The sequence below is a fragment of the Colletotrichum chrysophilum genome, assembly GCF_026319265.1.
Source record: "Colletotrichum chrysophilum strain AFK26 chromosome Unknown scaffold_14, whole genome shotgun sequence".
NCBI classification, from domain to species: Eukaryota; Fungi; Ascomycota; class Sordariomycetes; order Glomerellales; family Glomerellaceae; genus Colletotrichum; species Colletotrichum chrysophilum.
Genome location: NW_026517301.1, coordinates 403037 through 426610, shown reverse-complemented (window position 1 = coordinate 426610; position 23574 = coordinate 403037). Strand labels below are relative to the sequence as shown.

The 23574-nt window shown below is 53.4% G+C and overlaps 4 protein-coding genes across 4 annotated transcripts; 2 read left to right on the top strand and 2 right to left on the bottom strand.

Annotated features, from left to right (window-relative positions):
- Positions 1 to 317: 317 nt before the first annotated feature.
- On the top strand, positions 318 to 13478 carry DHC1 (Dynein heavy chain cytoplasmic; the record flags this gene model as incomplete). The annotated part of the gene is made up of 2 exons (XM_053175711.1): positions 318 to 12977; positions 13029 to 13478. The coding sequence occupies 2 exons, from the start codon at positions 318 to 320 to the stop codon at positions 13476 to 13478; spliced, it is 13110 nt and encodes a 4369-aa protein (XP_053040420.1).
- A 1196-nt stretch (positions 13479 to 14674) lies between these two features.
- Positions 14675 to 15769, bottom strand: COL26b_002802 (uncharacterized protein; the record flags this gene model as incomplete). The annotated part of the gene is made up of 1 exon (XM_053175710.1): positions 14675 to 15769. The coding sequence occupies one exon, from the start codon at positions 15767 to 15769 to the stop codon at positions 14675 to 14677; it is 1095 nt and encodes a 364-aa protein (XP_053040419.1).
- A 1333-nt stretch (positions 15770 to 17102) lies between these two features.
- Positions 17103 to 20017, top strand: COL26b_002801 (uncharacterized protein; the record flags this gene model as incomplete). Its single annotated transcript, XM_053175709.1, has 2 exons — positions 17103 to 19580; positions 19631 to 20017. 2 exons carry the CDS (start codon positions 17103 to 17105, stop codon positions 20015 to 20017), a joined length of 2865 nt encoding a protein of 954 aa, XP_053040418.1.
- A 975-nt stretch (positions 20018 to 20992) lies between these two features.
- Positions 20993 to 22361, bottom strand: COL26b_002800 (uncharacterized protein; the record flags this gene model as incomplete). Its single annotated transcript, XM_053175708.1, has 3 exons — positions 20993 to 21611; positions 21675 to 22264; positions 22320 to 22361. 3 exons carry the CDS (start codon positions 22359 to 22361, stop codon positions 20993 to 20995), a joined length of 1251 nt encoding a protein of 416 aa, XP_053040417.1.
- Between the last annotated feature and the right edge of the window lie 1213 nt (positions 22362 to 23574).

The following is a 23574-nucleotide window of genomic DNA, read 5'->3' as shown; positions in this document are numbered from 1 at the left end:
CCCAACTTACTAACAACCACCCACCACCACCAAAAGAACATCGCGAAGCTCTCTCGACTAGACGATACCCTGAGAATCCACGAGGATTCATAACAACAAGCACGCTCCTTTAGCATCTTGTCTTCGTTTCTCTTCTTTCCTTCTATCTACACCGCGTTTAACACTGCGGCTGGCAACGCTCTCGCCCCTGAGGTTGCCTCTGACTCGACAGACCTAGCTGTCCACCACAACCTCTCGCCCAACCGTCACACCTACGATGATGCCGACCTCGTCTCTGTAAATACCGTCTTCTTCCGTCCGAATACACGTCTGCCGCCATGGAGGTGGCTTCTCCCTCGATCCCTGGCGCGAACGGCGTCGCCTCGCCCACGTCCGACCCCTCGATCGATCCCGTCCGCGTCGTCGACCACATAGCTCTCGCATGCCAGATAGCTCTCGGCGCAAACCAGGAGGACCTCGAGAGTCCCGGCAGCTTGCTTCACAAGCATCGCTACTCCGACACCCTCCAGCGCTGCGCCCGCTTCGCAACCGATACCCCCAACACCTTGTACATTCAGAAGGATATCCTGCCGGCCTCTGCGATACAGAATGGAGAGGACTCAAGTTCGTCGCCCGCTGCCACGAGCTCATCCGTCGTGGCCAATGTTGCTAACCGAGTTCACGCAGAGCCTCCGTCCTACACGTACTCTCTGACCACCGAGATCTCCTCGTCCCCGACAACCGCGTCTGTCCTCGTCCTGCTCAAGCAACGGCCTGGCCCCATCGATCCCGTGCTCCCTCTTACCTCCCAGATTCTCCTCACTAATCTCCCAGGTCCTGCTACTCTGAACGCCACCGCCGGCGAGCAGGGTCCTTCGACCTCGCCTTTCGAGATTCTCCACTCTTACGTTCACAATGCGCTGGCGCCGTATTTCGATGCCAACACCCGGAGCCAAATCACCAATGGCACCAGGGGAAGGGCTGACGTCGACTCCAAGACTGGAATTCCCGTCACGAAGAAGAGGTGGAACGATCTCGAGCTGAGCTTGTTGCATCTGCAGCAGAATGTCGAGATCCCTGAGGTCTCCCTCATGTTCCACACGATGGTGCAGAACGCGCTGGAGGAGGCCGAATCTCGACACTCTAAGCCAACCCTCGATCTCATCCCGGGCGCCGTCCTCTCCGACAGCACCTTTCTCAACAGTCTCCAGAACAACGTGAACAGCTGGATCAAGTCGATCCAGGTCATTACGAGAATGACCAGGGACCCCGCCGACAGCGCCAAGGATTTCAAGTTCACTGCTAGCCAAGAGGTCAACTTTTGGTTGTCGATGGAGTCCGCTCTGGAGGGAATCGAAGGACAGCTTCGCAGCGAGGGAGTTCTTCTGACGTTGGAGATTCTCAAGCACGCGAAGCGTTTCCAGGCGACTGTCAGTTTCACGGCCGACACGGGTCTGAAGGAAGCTATGGAAAAGGTCCAGAAGTACAACCAGCTCATGAGAGATTTCCCGCTTGATGAGCTGCTTTCTGCCACATCCATGTCCAAGGTGAAGGACGCTATCGTGCAAATCTTTGGCCACCTGAACAGGAAGCTGAGAATCTGCCCTTACCCCATTCGTAGGGCATTGCCTTTGGTGGAGGCCATCTCTGGCGATTTGGACGAGGTTCTCCATCGATTGCTACCGGGGACCGAGCTCGTCAACCTTGATTACTCCGAGTTCAAGGGTATCATGAAGTCTTGCGACGACATCTTTACTACCTGGGATGAGAGCATCAAAGAGTTTACCAACGTCGCCCGTGAAGTTACGCGTCGCAGAAACGAGAAGTTCATCCCCATTAAGGTCAACCCCAAGCATGGCGAGCTTCAAGGACGTCTCAAGTACGTCAGCACTTTCCGTGACAACCATGAGCAACTGCAGCGCACCATTGTCAATGTGCTCGGCCCCAAGGCCACCGTGAGCGGCCTGACCGAAACGACCGGCACTAATGGCGTCGTTGTCGTGGAGGAGATGGGCGACGTGGATGCCGTCGAGGAAGTGAAACAGGCGTGGGAAGCGTTGAAGAACGTCGACCTTCTGGACGTCTCCGCCGAGGGTACGGAGAGATGGGCCAAGGCCGAGAACATGTACAATGAACGGACTTCTCGCGTCGAGAACTCCATCATTGCGCGTCTCCGAGACCGTCTGGCGACTGCGAAAAACGCCAACGAAATGTTTCGCGTCTTCTCCAAGTTCAACGCTCTTTTCGTGCGACCCAAGATTCGTGGTGCCATTGCTGAGTACCAGAACCAGCTCATGGAGCACGTCAAGCAAGCCATTCATGGTCTTCACGAGCGCTTCAAGCAGCAGTATGGCCACTCCGAAGCCCACGCCATGGCTCAATTGCGTGATCTGCCACCTGTTTCTGGAGCTATCATTTGGGCTCGACAGATCGAGCACCAGCTGGACAACTACATGAAGAAGGTCGAAGACGTTCTTGGTGTTGAATGGGCCATCCACGCCGAAGGTCAGAAGCTTCAGAGCGAGAGCAACTTGTTCCGCAAGAAGCTCGACACTCAGACCATTTACAAGGCATGGCTTGACGACGTCCAGCGCCGGCAAATCTCCATCTCCGGCTTTCTCTTCGACATTCGCCGCATGAGAGCGAACGGTGGCAACTATGAGCTTCTTGTCAACTTCGATCCCCAGGTCATCACTCTGTTCAAGGAGACGCGAAACCTAATGTGGCAGAACTATGCTGTGCCTCACTCCATCAACAATGTGTCCAAAGATGCCAAGCGCGTATACCCCTTCGCCGTCAGCCTTATGGAGAGTGTTCGCACCTTCTCGCAAACTATGCGTCAGATTTCCGAGATGGGCGAGGAAGCGGTTCTCGTCTTTGGATACAGGAACGACGTCTACGCCCTGGTGGCCCGGGGTGTTCCCCTCAGATGGGAGTCCTTCGTCAACTCGCATGAGATTTTCTTCTCTACCAAGAATAATGCCAATCTGCCGTCTGTCTCTGAGTTCGGTTTGTCAAAGCCATCAGAAAGCAAGCACAGTCTGTTCATCCGCGAGTTTGCTGCGGCCGTGTCTTTGCTCCAGGCTAAGACTGCCTCTCTGGCCTCGATTCACGCCACCGTGGAGAAGGCTCTTCTTGAACTCAACACCTGCCCCTACGAAGCGGACGCCTTTACCTCGCGCCTGGAGACCATTCAGACAGCTGTTGACCAGCTGAACCTGGAGCAATATGTCAACCTCCCCTACTGGGTTGAGAACATGAACCAGAAGCTCAAGGATGTGCTCCTGGCTCGTCTTCAAGACGCCATTCTTACCTGGATCCAAGCCTTCGAGGACGAGTATCTTGACGACGGCCGCCGGAAGCAGGTCATGGACAATGGCGAGGCGCCACCTCCCCAAGGTCCAACGATCAAGCGCCTGGTTCATGAGTTGTCCATGCGGAACCAGGTGATCTACTTGGATCCTCCGCTGGAGTATGCCCGCTCGAGCTGGTTCGTACAGTTGCACGAATGGCTGGGAATTGTTTGCAACCTGAAGAAGATCAAGGCTACGCGTTACCAGATGACCCTTACCACTACAACACTGGACGAGCCTCGTTTCGATGACCTGCCTGGCGAGTGCACCGATTTGCTCAGCCGCGTCTACGTTTCTGTGGAGAAGAAGATTCAAGAAATCAGCACATATGTCGACAAGTGGCTTCAGTTCCAGTCCCTATGGGATCTTCAATCTGAGCAGGTGTACGAGGCCCTTGGCGACCAGCTCGCTCGATGGCTGCAACTCCTTCAGGAAATTCGCAAGACCCGCCAGACTTTCGACACCCAAGAGGTCAGCAGGCAGTTTGGCCACACGACGATTGACTACGACCAGGTGCAAACCAAGGTCAACGCCAAGTACGATCAGTGGCAGCACGAGATCTTGATGAAGTTCGCCAGCAGGCTCGGCAATCGCATGCGTGAGGTCCACGCTGATATCGAGAAGGCCCGCCGCGACCTCGAGGGCCAGGGTCTTGATGCCTCATCCACGGCTACAGCCGTCCAATTCATCACTGTCGTGCAGGCCTGCAGGCGCAATGTTAAGCTCTGGGCACCCGAGATTGATATGTTCAGGCAAGGACAGTCGACACTTGTGCGACAACGCTACCAGTTCCCCAATGACTGGCTCCACATCGAGCAGATTGATAGTTCTTGGGAATCCTTGACTGAGATCTTGGACAAGAAGTCCAAGATTGTCCAGGACCAGACCGATGCCCTCAGATCCAAGATCATTGCGGAGGACAAGATTGTGAACGACAGGATTGCCGAGATCGCCGTGCAATGGAACGACGAGAAGCCAGTGTCTGGAACCATCCAGCCTGACATTGCGTCTGCCACCCTCACCACTTTCGAGAGCAAGATCTCCAAGTTGCAGACCGACTTCGAGATGGTTGCTAAGGCTAAGGAGGCTCTCGACATCCCTGCCAGCGCCGATACCTCTTTAGGTACCATCCTGGAGGAGGTCCAGGATTTCCAGTCCGTCTGGTCTAACCTGTCCACTATTTGGGCCAGTCTGAATGAGACGAGAGAGATCTTATGGACGGCTGTCCAGCCCAGAAAGATTCGCTCCAAGATCGACGACCTCATTAAGAGCACCAAGGAGATGCCCAGTCGCATGCGTCAGTACGCTGCCTTCGAACACGTTCAGACCATCCTTCGCGGCCTCCTCAAGGTCAACTCTCTGCTTTCAGATCTCAAGTCTGAAGCTATCCGGGACCGCCATTGGACGAAGATTTACAAGCAAATCAAGCCTGGCAAGCGATACTCGCCCGTTTCTATGACCCTCGGTGATGTCTGGGACCTCAACCTGGTCGCCACAGAGGTTATTGTCAGGGACATCATTACCCAGGCTCAGGGTGAAATGGCGTTGGAGGAGTTCCTGAAGCAAGTTCGCGAGACATGGTCCAACTATGGACTGGAGCTTGTCAACTACCAGAACAAGTGCCGTCTCATCCGTGGCTGGGATGATCTGTTCGCAAAGTGCAGTGAGAACTTGAACTCGCTCCAGGCTATGAAGCACTCTCCCTACTACAAGGAATTCGAGGAGGAGGCAAGCTCCTGGGAAGACAAGCTCAACAGAGTCCACGTCCTCTTTGACGTTTGGATTGACGTTCAAAGACAGTGGGTGTACCTGGAGGGAGTCTTCACTGGCAACGCCGATATCAAGCACCTGTTGCCTGTGGAGTCTTCCAGATTCCAGAACATCAACAGCGAATTCTCTGCCGTTATGAAGAAGGTCTACAAGCAGCCGTACGTCCTCGACGTCCTTCAAATCCCCAACGTCCAGAAGTCTCTTGAGAGACTTGCAGAGTTGCTCAACAAGATCCAGAAGGCTCTTGGTGAGTATCTCGAGAAGGAGCGTGTCTCCTTCCCCAGATTCTACTTCGTTGGTGACGAGGACCTCTTGGAAATGATTGGTAACAGCAATGACACTCTCCGTATTGCTAAGCATTTCAAGAAGATGTTCGCTGGTCTCTCGGGACTGATCATGGACGACGAGACTATCATCTCTGGCTTCACGTCCAAGGAGGGCGAGGCGGTGCGGCTCAAGAAGGAGATCTCTCTGGCCAAAACGCCCAAGATCAACGACTGGCTGGCTCTCCTGGAAAGCGGTATGAAGAACACTCTCGCAGAGCTCCTGGCGGAAGCTGTCGAGCACTACACTCCTATTTTCGAATCTGAGAAGATCGAGATGTCTGCGATGAACGAATTCATGGAGGCTTTCCCCAGTCAAATCGTTGTTTTGGCCACCCAAGCCGTCTGGACCACCGTTGTGGAGAAATCACTCGCAGACGGCGGCAAAACGCTGCAGTCACTCTATGAGCGTGAAGTACAAGTGCTTCGTCTGCTGGCCGACACAGTCCTCGGCGATCTTGACGTCATCCAGCGCAAGAAGTGTGAGCAGCTTATCACTGAGTGCGTTCACCAGCGTGACGCCATTGAGAAGCTCATCAACCTCAACGCAACGGCGCCGACTCATTACTTCTGGCTGCTCCAGATGCGTTACCACTACTCTCCTGATGGTGACTTCCAGCAGCGTCTGCAGATCAAGATGGCCAACGCCAAGCTCAGCTACGGTTTCGAATATCTTGGAGTTCCCGATCGCCTGGTCAGAACACCCCTCACCGACCGCTGCTTCCTCACCCTCACCCAAGCTCTCTGCCAACGTCTCGGTGGATCTCCCTACGGACCTGCCGGTACCGGTAAAACGGAATCAGTCAAGGCTCTCGGTCTTCAACTGGGTCGCTTCACATTGGTCTTCTGCTGTGACGACACCTTTGATTTCCAGGCCATGGGTCGTATTTTCCTCGGTATTTGCCAAGTCGGTGCCTGGGGTTGTTTCGACGAGTTTAACCGTCTTGAGGAGAGAATCTTGTCCGCTGTTTCGCAGCAGATCCAGAACATTCAGCTTGGTCTGAAGCAGGGCGCCGAAGACGACAAGGCTCAGATCGAGCTGGTCGGACGTCAGCTCCACGTCAACGCCAACACTGGTATCTTCATCACCATGAACCCTGGCTACGCCGGTCGTTCCAACCTCCCCGACAACTTGAAGAAGCTCTTCCGCAGCGTCGCCATGTCCAAGCCCGACAAAGAACTCATTTCCGAAGTCATGCTGTACTCTCAGGGTTTCAACCAGGCTAAGCAGCTGTCCAAGCAGACTGTGCCGTTCTTCGACCAGTGCTCTGCTAGACTGTCGAAGCAGGCTCATTACGATTTCGGTCTCCGTGCCTTGAAGAGTGTTCTCGTTAGCTCTGGTGGCTTGAAGCGTGCGCGACTGGCAGCTAGTGACGGCAGCATCGGCGCTGAAGAGGTTGTTGAACCAGAGATCATCGTACAGAGTATTCGGGAAACCATTGCTCCAAAGTTGATCAAGAGTGATGTCGAGATCCTCACCGAGGTTGAGGAGACTTGTTTCCCTGGCGTCAAGTATGTTCCCGCCAACTTGGAGAAACTGGAGGAGGCCATCCGAACTCTCGCTGCCGAGAGACAGCTGGTTGTCAACGATACCTGGATGACCAAGGTCCTTCAACTCTACCAGATCCAGAAGATCCACCACGGTGTAATGATGGTGGGCAACTCTGGTACGGGTAAATCTGCTGCCTGGACTCTTCTGCTCGACGCGCTCCAGAAGGTCGAGGGTGTTGAGGGCGTGCAGCATGTCATTGATTCCAAGGTCATGTCCAAGGAGGCTCTGTACGGTAACCTCGACTCTACCACGCGCGAGTGGACAGACGGTCTCTTCACCAGTATCCTCCGAAAGATCGTCGACAACCTCAGAGGCGAGGACTCCAAGCGTCACTGGATTGTCTTTGACGGTGACGTCGACCCCGAGTGGGTTGAGAACTTGAACAGTGTTCTGGACGACAACAAGCTTCTTACGCTTCCCAATGGTGAACGTCTCAACCTGCCTGCCAACGTCCGCATCATGTTCGAGGTCGAGACTCTCAAGTACGCCACTCTTGCCACTGTCTCTCGTTGCGGTATGGTTTGGTTCAGCGAGGATACCGTGTCGCCCGTCATGATGCTCGACCATTACCTCGAGACATTGCGCTCCAAGCCTTTCGAGGACCTCGACGAAGACAGTGTCGGCGCCGGGCAAAGCCCCGCAAAGGCTCTGGCTGTCCAAGAACAGGTTGCCGATCTACTCAAGGCTTACCTCGGCGGGGAGGACTTCCTCGTCCAGGCGCTCAAGGAAGCCGAGAGTTTCAACCACATTATGGACTTCACTGTTGCTCGTGTTCTGAACACGCTGTTCTCTCTGTTGAACAAGGCTGTTCGTGACATGATTGAGTACAACGCGCAACACTCCGACTTCCCCTTGGACCCCGAGCAGGTCGAGGCCTTCATCGCCAAGAAGCTTCTTCTTGCCCTCGTCTGGGCTCTGACTGGTGACTGCCCTCTTAACGACAGGAAGTCATTTGGAGATGTTGTCGGTGGTCTCGCCAACTTCGGCAACCCTCCTCTGGATGGCTCCAGCTCGCTCATCGACTTCGACGTCACCCTGCCTCAAGCGGAATGGTCCCCTTGGCAGAACCAAGTGCCGACTATTGAGGTCAACACCCACTCCATCACCCAGACTGACGTCGTCATTCCCACGCTCGACACAGTTCGTCACGAGGATGTCCTCTACTCTTGGCTGGCTGAGCACAAGCCGTTACTGCTTTGCGGTCCTCCCGGTTCGGGTAAGACTATGACGCTGTTCAGCGCTCTTCGCAAGCTTCCCAACATGGAGGTTGTCGGCCTCAACTTCTCCAGCGCCACCACCCCCGATCTCTTGATCAAGACCTTCGAGCAATACTGCGAGTACAAGAAGACCTTGAACGGAGTTATGCTCTCGCCCACTCAAATTGGCAGATGGCTCGTCATCTTCTGCGATGAAATCAACTTGCCCGCTGCCGACAAGTACGGAACTCAGAGGGCCATCTCCTTCCTCCGCCAGCTCGTTGAGCACAACGGCTTTTGGAGGACATCGGACAAGTCCTGGGTCACGCTTGACCGCATCCAGTTCGTCGGTGCCTGTAACCCTCCCACCGACGCCGGTCGTACTCCCCTTGGCGCCAGATTCCTCCGCCACGCCCCTCTTATCATGGTCGACTATCCCGGAGAGCTTTCACTGCTTCAAATCTACGGCACTTTCAATTCTGCCGTCCTCAAGATCATCCCGGCGCTTCGCGGCTACTCTGAGCCACTCACGCAAGCCATGGTCAAATTCTACCTGGAATCTCAGAAACGCTTTACACCAAAGATCCAACCTCACTACGTGTACAGTCCTCGTGAGTTGACAAGATGGGTCAGAGGTATTTACGAGGCAATTCGGCCTTTGGAGACACTGTCCATCGAAGGTCTCGTCCGCATCTGGGCACACGAGGCTCTTCGCCTGTTCCAGGATCGTCTCGTTGCCGAGGACGAGCGCCAGTGGACCGACGACGCTGTGCGACGTATCGCTCTTGATCTGTTCCCTACCGTTGACGACCAGAAGGCTCTTGGTGGGCCCATCCTCTTCTCCAACTGGCTCTCGAAGAACTACGTCCCTGTTGACCGAGAGCAACTTCGTGACTTTGTCAAGGCCAGACTCAAGACCTTCTGCGAAGAAGAGGTTGACGTGCCTCTTATCCTGTTCAACGACGTTTTGGAGCACGTCCTCCGCATCGATCGTGTCTTCAGACAGCCCCAGGGTCATCTTATCCTCATCGGTGTCAGTGGAAGTGGAAAGACTACTCTTTCTCGTTTCGTGGCTTGGATGAATGGTCTGAAGGTCTTCCAGATCAAGGTGCATGGCAAGTACTCTGGTGAGGACTTCGACGACGACCTCCGTGATGTTCTCCGACGTTGCGGTTGCAAGGGCGAAAAGATTTGCTTCATCATGGACGAAGCCAACGTTCTTGACTCCGGTTTCCTTGAGAGAATGAACACCTTGCTTGCCAACGCCGAGGTTCCTGGTCTCTTTGAGGGCGACGAGTTCGCTGCCCTAATGACAGCTTGCAAGGAGGGCGCTCAGCGACAGAACCTGCACCTTGACTCGCCCGAAGAACTCTACAAGTGGTTCACTCAACAGATTGTCAAGAACTTGCACGTTGTGTTCACCATGAACCCGCCAGAGGGTGGCCTCGGCTCCAAGGCCGCAACCAGTCCTGCCTTGTTCAACCGTTGTGTGCTCAACTGGTTCGGTGACTGGTCAGACCAGGCCCTCTTCCAGGTCGGCCATGAGCTCACCACCTCCATGGATCTGGACCGTCCCAACTTCCAGGCGCCGGACACCATTCCGGTGGCCTACCGCGCCCTTCAGCTGCCTCCTACGCACCGCGAGACCATTGTCAACTCCATGGTCTACATCCATTACTCCCTCCAACGCTTCAACGCCAAGTTACTCAAGCAGCAAGGCAAGGTCACTTTCCTCACGCCCAGACATTTCCTGGACTTCGTCGCCCAGTACGTCAAGCTGTACAATGAGAAGCGTGAGGACTTGGAAGAGCAGCAGCGCCATCTCAACGTCGGTCTCGAGAAGCTCAGAGACACTGTCGACAAGGTTCGCGACCTCAGGGTCAGCCTTGCCGAGAAGAAGACTCAACTCGAGAAGAAGGACGCTGAGGCGAACGAGAAGCTGCAGCGCATGGTTGCCGATCAGAGAGAGGCCGAGCAGAGGAAGAACACTTCCTTGGAGATTCAGGTCGCTTTGGAGAAGCAAGAGGCCGAGGTTGCAACGCGCAAGAAGGTCGTCTTGGACGATCTCGCAAGAGCCGAACCCGCTGTCGAGGAGGCAAGAGCTAGTGTTAGCAACATCAAGCGTCAGCACCTTACCGAAGTTCGATCCATGGGCAACCCTCCTCAGGGTGTCAGACTCGCACTGGAGTCTGTCTGTGCCCTGCTTGGTCACAAGGTCAACGACTGGAAAATGATTCAGGGTGTTATCCGTCGCGACGATTTCATTGCCAGCATCGTCAACTTTGACAACGAGAAGAACATGACGAAGCCTCTTCGTCTCAAGATGCGCAAGGATTTCTTGTCCAACCCCGAGTTCACTTTCGACAAAGTCAACCGTGCCTCCAAGGCCTGCGGTCCCCTCGTGCAGTGGGTTGAAGCACAGGTTTCGTACTCCGACATTTTGGACCGTGTCGGCCCTCTCAGAGAAGAGGTCGATCAGCTTGAGGAGCAGGCTCTGCAAACCAAGGCAGAGGCCAAGGCTGTTGAGAACACCATCAACACCCTCGAGTCCAGTATCGCCCAGTATAAGACGGAGTACGCCGCACTCATTAGCGAGACGCAGGCCATCAAGTCGGAGATGTCCAAGGTTCAGTTCAAGGTCGACAGAAGTGTCAAGTTGCTCGACAGTCTGTCTTCGGAAAGAGTTCGTTGGGAGGAGGGAAGCAAGTCTTTCGAGACTCAAATCAGCACCCTCGTTGGCGATGTCCTTGTTGCCGCCGCCTTCTTGGCTTACAGCGGTCTCTACGACCAGACTTTCCGCAAGTCGATGATGGATGACTGGCTTCACCAGCTTCAACTCTCAGGCGTTCAGTTCAAGCCGCACAATCCGGTCACTGAGTACCTATCGACCGCTGATGAGCGCTTGACCTGGCAGGAGAACAGCTTGCCTGTGGACGATTTGTGTACGGAGAATGCCATCATTCTTAAGAGGTTCAACCGTTACCCTCTCATCATCGATCCTTCTGGCCGAGTCACCGAGTTCCTGCAGAAGGAGAGCAAGGACCGCCGCCTCACTGTCACCAGTTTCCTGGATGATTCCTTCACCAAGCAACTGGAGAGTTCGCTGCGTTTCGGCAACCCAATTCTCATTCAAGATGCTGAATACCTGGATCCCATCCTCAACCAGGTCTTGAACAAGGAGTACCAAAAGACTGGCGGGCGTGTTCTTATCCAGCTTGGCAAGCAGCAAATTGATTTCTCGCCTTCGTTCAAGATCTACCTGTCGACTCGCGACCCCTCCGCCACCTTCCCTCCTGACATTTGCTCTCGTACCACCTTCGTCAACTTTACCGTCACGCAGAGCTCTCTCCAGACCCAGTCACTTAACGATGTGCTCAAGTCGGAGAGACCTGATGTCGATGAGCGCCGATCTAACCTCATCAAACTGCAGGGTGAGTTCAAGATTCATCTCAGGCAGTTGGAGAAGCGTCTTCTGCAAGCCCTCAACGAGTCTCGCGGCAACATTCTCGACGACGACAACGTCATTGAGACCTTGGAGACTCTGAAGACAGAAGCAGCAGAGATTTCCGACAAGATGAGCAATACCGAGGGTGTCATGGCCGAGGTTGAGGAAATCACTCAGCAGTACGGCATCATTGCCAGGTCCTGCAGTACTGTGTTCGCCGTGCTGGAGCAGCTGCACTACCTCAACCACTTTTACCAGTTCTCGCTCCAGTACTTCCTCGACATTTTCCACTCCGTTCTTCATGGTAACAAGAACCTCGCCAACGAGACCAACCACAACATTCGGCGAGACATCATCGTCAAGGATCTTTTCGTCACCACGTTCAAGCGGACTGCGCTCGGCCTGCTTCAGAAGGACCGAATCACGCTGGCCATGCTGCTTGCCCAGGCGTCGCCTTACAAGATGGACAAGACCTTAATTGACGTCATCCTTGATGATCGCGTGGAGGGCAAGGATCTCTCAACCGACAAGGAGGCGAGAGAGGAAGCTTGTGCCCGAGCTGGCCGCATGAGCGTGCTCAAGGATAAGCTAGAGCACATCACAAACGAGCAGTGGGAGAAGTTCTTTTCTGAGGAACTGGCCGAGAACTTCGTACCCAAGATCTGGGACGACAATGTCGAGCCTTTCGATCAGGCCTTGCAGTCTCTGCTTCTTGTCAAGCTCTTCCGCCTCGACAGGTTCGTGCCTGCTGCAGAGCGCTTTGCCGCCCTTGTCTTTGGTGCCGATATCTTCGATATTGTCGAAGATCTCAAGGAAACTGTCACCCAGGTGCCTGCAACCCGACCTATTTCTTTGGTCTCCAGCCCTGGTTTCGACGCCAGTTACAAGGTCGACAACCTCGTTGAGAGGATGCGAGTCAAGTGCACCAACATTGCCATGGGTTCCAACGAAGGTCTGGCAACCGCCGACAAGGCCGTCAACAATGCCGCACAGCTCGGCAACTGGGTCTTGGTCAAGAACGTCCATCTTGCACCTACTTGGCTGCAGAGTCTCGAGAAGCGCATGGAATCACTCAACCCTCACTCCGACTTCCGTCTCTTCCTTTCCATGGAGTCGAGTCCCAAGATTCCCGTCAATCTGCTTCGCGCGTCGAGAGTTCTCATGTACGAGCAACCTGCTGGTGTCCGTGCCAACATGAAGGACTCCATGTCCTCTCTCTCAACCAGGTCTGCCAAGGCCCCCGTCGAACGCACCAGGCTCTACCTGCTGCTCGCCTTCTTGCACGCAGTTGTTCAGGAGCGTCTTCGTTACGCACCTAATTTGGGTTGGAAGGGTTTCTGGGAGTTCAATGACAGTGACGTAAGTTTTGTTGAACACTGAATTTTCTAGGATAATGCTAACATGCCTCAGTACGAATGCTCCGCATTCATCATTGACACCTGGATCGAGAACGCTGCTGGCAACCGCACAAACATTGCCCCTCAGAGCATTCCCTGGGAGATGATCCGGTACCTCGTCACGGAAACCTACGGTGGCAAGATTGACAATGAGGGCGACTTCAAGCAATTGAACCAGCTCGTCCACTCGTTCCTGACGCCGTCCGCCTACGATGTTGGACATAAGCTTGTCGAAAGTGCAGAGGGCCAGGAAACCAGTCTTGAGGTTCCATCGGGCACGTCTCTGCCGGACTTTATGGCGTGGATCCACAAGTTGCCTGAGCGCGAGCCACCTACGTATCTCGGCCTGCCAGCCAATGCCGAGAAGCTGCTCCTGGTCGGTCTCGGAAAGAGTCTCATTGGCAACTTGAGGAAGGTGACGGAGTTGTTGGAGGAGGGTGAGCAGTTGATGGTTGAAGCTTAGTAAGCTTCAGCAGATCGTCGAGTATGGACATGGTCTGGCCCCGCCTGAGACAGGGCCGTATTTCCTTTTGTAAAGACTCTAGAGCGCGCAGCGCCGTCCTTTACTTGTTTAATCGTCTAGACTGTCGGGGGACATTATCAAACTACTACCACTACATCATTATTGGCGTATCACCGGAATGCGGCTAAAGGTTGAATCGGGGGCACAGGATGGGTTGCGTCGTCCGTTTGTCGCACTGATACCCCAAAACTCAGATTGATTCCCCCTGTTTGCGGTCGCTTTTATCGCGCGGATTTAGAGGTGTTTACAAGATAGAATGATCGCAATTTATAATCTTTGTGCAACGTTGTGTCCTAGCTTCTGTGAAGTCACATTGGTCATTAGATCTCTTCTTGCGCATGACGGTTCAGTTGGTGATTCTTTGCGGTTTCGGAGAATGACACCTGATGTTGGTGTCCAAAGTAAAGCCTCAAGGGATTTGAGGTTCGTTGCCATGGGGATTTAGAAGTTAGAAGCTGGCTCGTTCATCCACTTGACGCCGAGAACTCGACTTTTAGCAGTAGAAGGTGGTAGTGGTCTTGGTAAAGTTCTGTTTTAGAGGATACGGAGAAAAACACACTTTGACGCCGTTACCCTCATGTTGGTTTTACGTCCGTGCTTGAGGGAACATTGCCATATCAAACTCCAGAACTACGCTTTAGGACAGGACGTACGAGGGAGTTGCGAAACTGTCCGTGTCTCGTTCGCTATGTGTTACAACGAAAAGAGGCTTTGAGACTTAGTTTCCATTGGTTGAGCGTCTCGCTTTCCGACGCTGTCCGAAGGTAGGCACCATCATCATCAGGCTTTACACGGCGGAGTTACACGGATCGTCCGGTGCCCGCGGAGACGACAATAGTGGGAAAGGGAGTACAGGGCGTAGGGCTGAGCAGTAAAGAATAAGGGATGAAAAGCGAAACCGAGTTCTCTCTAAACGGCCTATCAACTTTGTTTGTGCTACTAGGGTGGGGGCTGAAAGGGGGTGCTGGAAAGAAGAAGTCGTAATGTTGAGAGGGGATCGTCAAATTATCATCGAGCAGACATCCACACCCGTTGGGCCAAGCTTGCTCCGCCACTCTGATCGTTGAAACATGCATACATGGGTTTTAAATGTCGTGCCTCGGCTTATCATATTTAGAGACGATCCTCGATAGTAATCACTCGCCGCCCTTTTCTGCAGACGTTGCCTTTACAGTGACCATCAGAGGCTCCCCGTTGCCCCTAGCCGAGCGAACTAGTGCTTGAAACTCTCCGTCATTGACAAGGTCTTTCATCTTAATCTCCCTCGTCCTTCCTAAACTCTCCAATTCATCCAACCGGTCCAAAGTTGCTTGAAGGTGCTCCTCAAAGCCCTCTTGCGCGCAGATCTCACGGAATGCATTTTGCATGGGCACCGAGTCGGCCCGGACGATTGAGTTGGAGTCAATGGAGAAGATGTTGACATGATCGTGCCGCTGAATCAGGTCCGGCCTGGTCATGATCTGTCTCACCTCATGGAGGGGTATCTCTGGCAGCCGGCCGTCGGTGATGCCCTCCCGGACCATGTTCTTCTCCTTCTCGACAAGAGCTTTGGCCAGCACCATCGCAGCGGCCGAAAAGTCCTGCTGGTCCTCGGCGTTGTCGTCAATGTCACCGCCCAGGATCCAGCACTGCCCGAGGAGCCAGCGCTTTTCCCGCTCGCAGATTAGGTCGCAGGCGTGGAGCATGTCCTCGGACCGGGCCACATGGTCGAGGAAACCGACACGCCCGCCGATTTTGTTGTAGACATGGTCTAGGATGTTCTGCGGCACAGCCTCCTTGAAGACCTTTGCTCGGAAGTCTTTGAGGGAGGCCAGGGCGGGTCCGCGGGGGATGTCGTGGATGTCTGCTACGCTCAAGCGCGTTGCTTGCCACCTGAGGCGCTCTGTAATGCTGTGATCATCGCTCGTAAGTACCACTGTCACGAGGCGGCTGGCGGCCCAGAGCTCAGCTCGCTGCTGGATAAGCTCGAGCAAATTGCGGCCGTGGTCGTCTTCCCGCAACAAATGAACGCGGTTGATGACGAGGATGAGAGGCTTGCCGGTACGCGCTCGCCGGGTCAAAGCGACTTTTTCCATTTTGTTGAACGCTCTTTCAATATCAAGAGTGGCTGTTGAGTCACGGGGGCCCTTGAAGTTGAACAGGCTTCCGACGTAGTCCTCGTGGAATTCATAGTCGAGGGCTTTGCCGAGGCGGAGACGGAAGATTTCTGGATCACCGTGGGCTTCGAGCATGGCGATCCCGTCGCCGTGAACTCGCCTCATTGCTTTTAGTATCATGGATGTTTTTCCAGAGCCCCTTTCCCCGGTGATGAGGTGGTACCGCCCCTGGAGACTGCCATCTAAGATTGCATCGACGAGAGGCTGTTCGGTTCTCGGAATCCATTCGTGGTGGCCCAGTTCATTTTCGTGTAAAGCTGCTTCCAATTGGAGTTTGGAAGGGACTGCATGTCGCGCAAGCGCGATGAGCTCAGGAGTAGAGAATCCTGCACTAAATGCGTTCTCCATCTTTTGTAGCACGAGATACTTGTAGTAGGTATGGTAGGAATATCCTGCCAAACCAAGCACAGCGATTGAGCCAAACGCAGTCGCACTTCCTTCGACAACCTTGAAGAAAGTTTCTTTCCAGCCTGAATTGGCAGATTCATCGCGGTTACCCTTCTTTCGGGAATTGTGCTGGGATGAAGATGAATCCGCGCCTGGGTGTTCCTGTTTCACGACAATGACACGAGGAGGGGGCTGGCCGTTGGGCATGCGAGCCTGCAATCTCGCAATAAGTTGAAGCCAGCTTGCAAAAGGTGATCGATCCCGGATCTTACCCTCCAATGCCTCGGGAGAGGGTAGCGTCTAGCCATGGGCGTGCGATGGCTCTCTTAGTCTTGCTGCGGGCGTCTCGCAGTTTGCGTTGTTTTCGTCGGTGTAAGTGGTGAGGTGGTGGTGGTGGTTGGTTCCCAGAGCTTTGCGATCCACCAGGGCAGTGCAGCGGGCTGGCTTTAAGGACTGTACGTGCCTGTCGCGTTTGCAGCAAGGGTCCGCTTCGAAGCAAGCGAGTGGCAGTACGGCGCACTATTGGGGTCTGGAGACTGATGGCCAATGTTTGTACACAACGTAGCGATTGGGTGTGGAGAGGTGTGCGGTGAATGTAGCAAATGCGATACACTGATTAAGGTGTCCATCCCAGCAGTAGCAGGGGTAAACGGAAACAAAGTCTTGTTGTGGTGCATACGTACCCTTTTCTTTATTCGGCGGCTACCCACTTGCTGATTATTATCTTGGCTTTTTACATTTCTATGTACATCACGGCACACTCCGCCGTCTGGTCTTGGCAAGCCATTCCACACACGACTGCTTGGCAAGTCCGACCAGAGAGCCTCTTTCCTAGGCTATCTCCTGCCTCATATTATTGCTAAGAGACATTTGTTGATATGTAACGCACGTCAGTTGCTCAACCGGAGAGATATCTCCAAGAGCCATCAGTCCGTCTTTTACAGCCTCAAACGCTCCTTTGTTGCCAATTGTCCAAAATCCAACCATCTGCAAACTTTTGTCTCTATCCCATCCTGATACAATGACGGCTATGGAGGACGAAATTACCTCATTGCCCCCTATCGGCTCGATGCCTGATGGTCGAAAGACCACCATCGCGGCATCGGCGGCCATCGAGAACCTCGACGACGAGGATAATGCTCCTGGAAGCAAGTTCGCCTTCTCCCCATCGCAACTCCACCGGTTGATCGAGAACCGCAATCCGAAATCTCCACTCGCCTTTGGTGGCTTGCAGGGTCTTGCATTGGGCTTGCGAACCGATGTCAACGCAGGCCTTGGAGTCGACGAAGATATCCTCGATGAACACTCCATCAGCGCAGAAACGATTGCAAATTCCAAGAGCGCCGGTGCACAAACGAAGGCAGACCAAAAGGGAACAGAAGCCCCAGGGCAAACTCCTGGCAACTTCACCGATCGCCGTGCAACATACGGCGAGAATCGTGTACCCAGGAGAAAGCCCAAGACATTTCTGCAACTTCTTTGGATGGCCTTCAACGACAAGCTCATGTTCCTTCTTACCGCCTCTGCAGTCATCTCTCTAGCCCTCGGCATTTACCAATCCGTCGGAAGCGACGAACAAGGAGCAAGGATTGAATGGGTTGAGGGGGTGAGTATCTTGGTTGCTGTCGTGGTCATTGTGGTTGCGACTGCCGTCAACGACTATCAGAAGAACTACAAGTTTCAGAAGTTGAACCAGAAGAAGGAAGAACGCATGGTTACCGTTGTTCGGTCTGGCAAACATCAGTCTATCTCCATCTTTGACGTACTCGTCGGCGATGTATTGCACATCGAGGCCGGCGACGTTGTTCCTGCTGACAGCATTTTGATTCAAGGATTTGACATCCAATGCGACGAGTCCGCTTTGACTGGCGAGTCAGATTTGCTGGTCAAGACTCCAGCCTCCGCATCAATCGAGAACGACAACGATCCTTTCATCCTCGGCGGGACAAAAGCAACCACTGGAGTCGGAACATATCTCGTATTGGCTGTTGGTGCCGACTCGTCGTACGGCAGAATCATGATGTCGCTCCACGACGACGTTGAAGAGACTCCTCTGCAACAGAAGCTTGGAGTGTTGGCTAAGTACATCATCAGATTCGGTTTGATGGCGGGTGGTATTTTCTTTGCAATCATGTTCATCCGGTTCCTCGTCGATCTGAAACACATCCAAGGTGGGCCCAAAGAGAAGGGGCATGCCTTTTTGGACGTTCTGATTTTGTCCATCACGATTATCGTCATTGCCGTACCCGAGGGTCTCCCACTGACTGTCACCCTGGCTTTGGCTTTTGCTACAACAAGAATGCTCAAGGACAACAACCTCGTACGGCTCCTTCGATCTTGCGAAATCATGGGCAACGCCACAACGGTCTGTTCCGACAAGACGGGTACCCTAACCCAGAATAAGATGAGCGTCGTTGCAGGTATTCTCGGACCGGCAGCATTGTTTCGAGACGTTGGTTTTCCATACGGGCACGACCACGACATCCCTTTAACCAACGAATTCATCGCATCCCTGCCAAACACTATCCGGGAACTGATTAAGACGAGCTTTTCCCTCAACTCGACCGCAATCGAAACGACTGACTGCAACAATTTCGTTGGTTCGAGCACCGAAACTGCACTTCTCAAGTTTTCTGTTGAGCATCTCGGCATGGGAAGTGTCAGTGAAGAGAGGACCAACGGAAACATTGTGCAGGTTATTCCCTTCGATGCCTCAAAGAAGTGGATGGCTGTTGTTATAAGGCTGGGCGATGGTCGCTACCGAATGCTGGTCAAGGGTGCTGCAGAAGTCATTCTGGACAGATGCGTCGACATTTTGAGCGATCCCGCCTCTGGCTCCGACGTTATGAAGATGACTCCTAACAGCATACAAAGACTGAAGGCCATCATTCTTGGCTTCGCCCAGCGGTCTCTGCGAGTCGTTTCCGTGGCATACAGGGACTTTGATCAGTGGCCCCCGGCGGCTTCAAATACAACGATCAGTCTCTCCGACTTGGTTTTCATCGGTGCTTTTGGCATCCGCGACCCCCTACGGCCTGAGGTTATTGAGGCTGTCCGACAATGCCAGTCCGCTGGTGTTTTTGTTCGAATGGTAACGGGTGATAACTTCTTCACGGGCACAGCTATCGCCGAAGAATGCGGAATTTACACGGCTGGCGGAATAGCCATGGATGGACCGACCTTCCGGAGGTTGACGTCGAGACAGCTCGATCTCGTAGCTCCACGTCTCCAAGTCCTCACTCGATCCAGCCCCGACGATAAAGTACGCCTAGTAACTCATTTGAAGAGTCTTGACGAGGTCGTGGCTGTGACCGGAGACGGCACGAACGATGCCCTCGCATTGAAGGCTGCAGATGTGGGTTTCTCCATGGGCATATCTGGAACCGAAGTCGCCAAGGAAGCATCCGCAATTGTTCTAATGGACGACAACTTTGCATCGATTGCCAAGGCAATCTCCTGGGGCAGAGCCGTCAACGATGCCGCCAAAAAGTTTCTGCAGGTTGGTGACATAGTCTTCCTGGTGTTTCTGACATTAACAAATCGAAACAGTTTCAGTTTACCATCAACGTTACGGCCGGCCTTCTTACTGTCATATCTGCACTCGTTGGTGGCACGGGCGCATCTGTCTTCAGTGTTGTCCAATTGTTGTGGATCAACCTGATCATGGATACGTTCGCTGCGCTGGCTCTCGGTACCGACTTCCCAACTCCCGATCTGCTGAAGCGGAAGCCCGAGCCGAGAGGAGTTGCAGTCCTCAACGTTACGATGTGGAAGATGATTCTAGGGCAGTCCATCTACCAGCTTGCGGTCATCTTCACGTTCCACTACGCAGGGGAGAGCATCTTCCAATACCACACGGAGCAACAGCAGCGACAACTACAAACCATGACCTTTAACATTTATGTGTGGATGCAGTTCTTCAATCAAATCAAGTGAGTCAACCTTGGCGGAGAAACTTGGTATCTCTTTGACTAATGGGTTTTTAGTTCCCGACGGATCGACAACCAATTCAACATTTTGGAGGGTATCCTTCAGAATCCTTGGTTTATGTTTGTGCAGGCTGTGACGCTTGCTGGACAAGTCATAATCATCTTTCTGGGTGGAGAAGCATTCCAAGTTGCTCCTCACGGGAGCTCAGTGGGGCTGGTCTCTTATGTTTGGTGTTCTCACCATTCCTGTCGGCATGCTAGTCCGTCTCATACCTGATTGGCTCCTGACCACAACTTGGAAGATGTTCGCTCTCCCATGGAAATCATTTACGTCACGTCGTACGGAGCCAGCGACAGCTACACACAGTCTCGTTCCAGTGATGGGACTCTTCAACAGATGCTTGGGCACTCGAAAGCAAACGGAAGGAGAAGACGCTGTTCAAACCATCCAACAGAATGCTGGTGCACCCAATGAGGACCCTGGCAAATCAGGCGACCTAGCCGAACAGCAATTGGATCTTGAAGGGATCGTTGAAGCTTTGAGGTACGGCACAGCTGAGGTCAACGCCGGAATTCAGCTGCATCCAGACACTCGGAAGGATGATCCGGTTCTTGTCGACTTAAGACAGATGGGTATTCCGCCAAGTCAGAACCCTGCTCTGTGGCAGTTCATGGGATCACAGCTTTGAATCTGTCGCTGTCATGACGGTATATCCCATTTTATTGCGAGGAATCATGTGAGGCACGGTGGTCTTCAATAGTACCTGGTCGTCGTAGACACTGGTCCGTTACTCAAAGATAGCTAACTGCCCATCGTCGCTTAGTACAGCCACAACATCACCGGCAAGAAGTTTAAATAATGTGTGCCATGTCCTAGACGCCCGCGCGATGTGACCTTGTCGCCATGACCACACGACCTGATGCTCACCCCCAAAAAAAGCCCTGCCATGCACCACGCAGACCCGTCCCCGAGGAGCTTACCTCACTCTTTCAGTACAGTGGCTTTCCTCACCAACATTGTCTTCGTATGATCCGGTTCAATCATATCACCTCTTACAATATTCTCGTAGCGGTGTTGTACCCCGTCTGGCATTCGGATATCGTACTCGAGTAGAAGTCTCGCGAGGAGCATCTTGATCTCGGTGGCAGCAAAGAATCGTCCAGGACACGCGTGGCGACCGAAGCCAAAGGCCATGTTTTCCTTGGTCGAAGACACGAATTGATACTGTTCCTTATTGGCGTACTGCAACGGATCGCTGCGCATCTCGTCGCGGATCGATACGAAGCGGTAGGGGTCGAATAGGTTTGGATCGGTGTAGTGAGAATCATCCTGTAGAGGACCGACCATGGGCACCGCGATGTTGGTGCCGGTGGGGAGGGTAGTGCCGTCTTTGAGGGTCACTGGTTTCGTGATGGTTCGTAGGAAGCTGATTAAGCTGGCGGGATTGAATCTTTGGGACTCTCGCATGACGGAATCAAGGAGCTTCATCTGGAAGAGGGCGCTGGTTGTCCATTCGTTTTCATTCGCGGCGAGTACGGACTTGATCTCGTTCCGGAGGACGGGGATAATATCAGGACAGCGTGCTGCGATGTCATACAAGCTTTGATCCAGTCAGTCTCATGATATATGTTACGTTCTTGACGGTGCTAGTGAAGAGTCTTACGTGTGCGTGGCTGCCATTGTCGTGGTATGAATGGCGACGACGTTCAAGCTAAGCTGCGTCTCGGCGAGTTGCTCATTGCTGTCCATGCCGAACTTGCTAGATTTGGCGATGAACCATTGCAGCATATCCTCCGGTGCCTCGGTACCTTCGGTGTTCAGCCTCTTGCGTTCTTCAATGACTGGGACCAGGACTTGAGCTGCACGATGTCTGTGTTCGGCCAGTTTCTTGATCTCGGGGACATAATGCTTGCCGATAAAGCGCAAGAACTTTGGCCATCTCTTGATTTTGGCTGCTGCCGTGAAGAGGTCGATGACAAACATTGTACTGGCCTCTAGGTACTCTTCCTTGTGGCAAAGCTCGGGGCCGATGAAGATGCGGCCGGAGATGATGGCTACCATGTTCAGCAGTTTGTCGTACAGCACCACTTCCGTCCATTCGGTGCAAAAACCGAGCGAGTCCAAGACCGTACGTTGGATGTGACCTGATAGTGTGACGGCGACTTTGGCCAGGCTTGGAGTGAGGTTCGACTTGATGACGTTGAGTAAAAGGGGGTTGATTGGGTGATAGTCTGTCCATCTCGTCTCGCAAAGCTGGAGAAGAATCAGCACCAGTTGTGCAACAGAATGTCCGGGCGGCTCTACTAACGGCTTCCAAAAGAGGAACGTTGTTGACGGTGTCGTCGGGCATTTTTCGGAGATCGTCGCAATGGTGAAGCGGGATCATGACGATGTCGCCTGTAATGGTGTCAGCTGGTGTTGGCCGTCGAGAAGTTGCTTGCTTCTTACCATCAGCACCTGTAATACGCCAGATTGACGACTTGAACTTCAGAGATTGAGGTTAGTCGAATGATTTCTAAAGACTCTTGCGTGGATAGAAACCTTCTGATAGCCTTCTTCATAAAGTTTAGTGGCCATTGCAAAGTACATCTTACGTCGCTTCTCATAACCGCCAGCTTCCTTTCCCACTAGCGGGAAACTCGACAGACTGCTACTTGAAGACAGGAACGCAAAGGTGATAGTAAGAAGAGAAGTCGCGAGCAGAGTTCCGACGACAGCGTTCAGGGGCAACGCGGCGTCGGACGAACTCATGATTGATTATCGGAAGATCTACCCTCTAAAACCTTTGAAGTGAAGATTGGATGCAAGAAGTGCAAATATTGTGGGCAGCGTCTGATGCTTGGAACATGTGGCTTTGAGCTTCGAAGGGAACGACATATGTATGGCGAGCTATCTGATCGATGCCGCTGATTCAGCGGTCCATTTTCCACTTGCCAGGATACTTCAGTCACCATAGCTGATAAATGGGCTGGTAAATCGGAAAATGGTGTCCGTGAAGTTATTGAAAGGCCCGGCACACGAGATGCAAAGCCACGTCCTCGCCAACCCCAGAGATCTGAGGGGTGAGCTTCGGCGAACGGGAAATGATCAAGATCCGATTGGCGAATTCCCTGATCGATGAACATCTCAAAATTCGATTCTTTTAGTCACGTCACCAAGTTCTTTTGGGTCGCGTCGTGCGAATCCTTGGCCCGAACATCACTAAGATGCACGATCCCACCGGCAAACCGGTGCGGCCACGGAGCTAGATCGGCGGCCGTCATGAATGTCACCCGAACCTCCCAAGAACTGGTGTGTGCGTCGAGTGCCAAGTATTGGACGATTTTTTCCCTGTCTGTCGTATCCGGGTTCTGCGTCAGGGATTGAACCCCAGATCTGCAAAACTCTTATCCGCTCGTCGCTCGGCTCCGGACGGACTACTTTTGAGGCCGTACTAGAACATACGTTGCAGACATGTGAAGATCTGAGAACTGAAAAAGTACTACCATGCGCTCTTTCTCTCCGACCGTTGTGGGATTTCATCGGTATCCCGCCGGGCGGAATGGCGGAGGTATGTTTCAGGA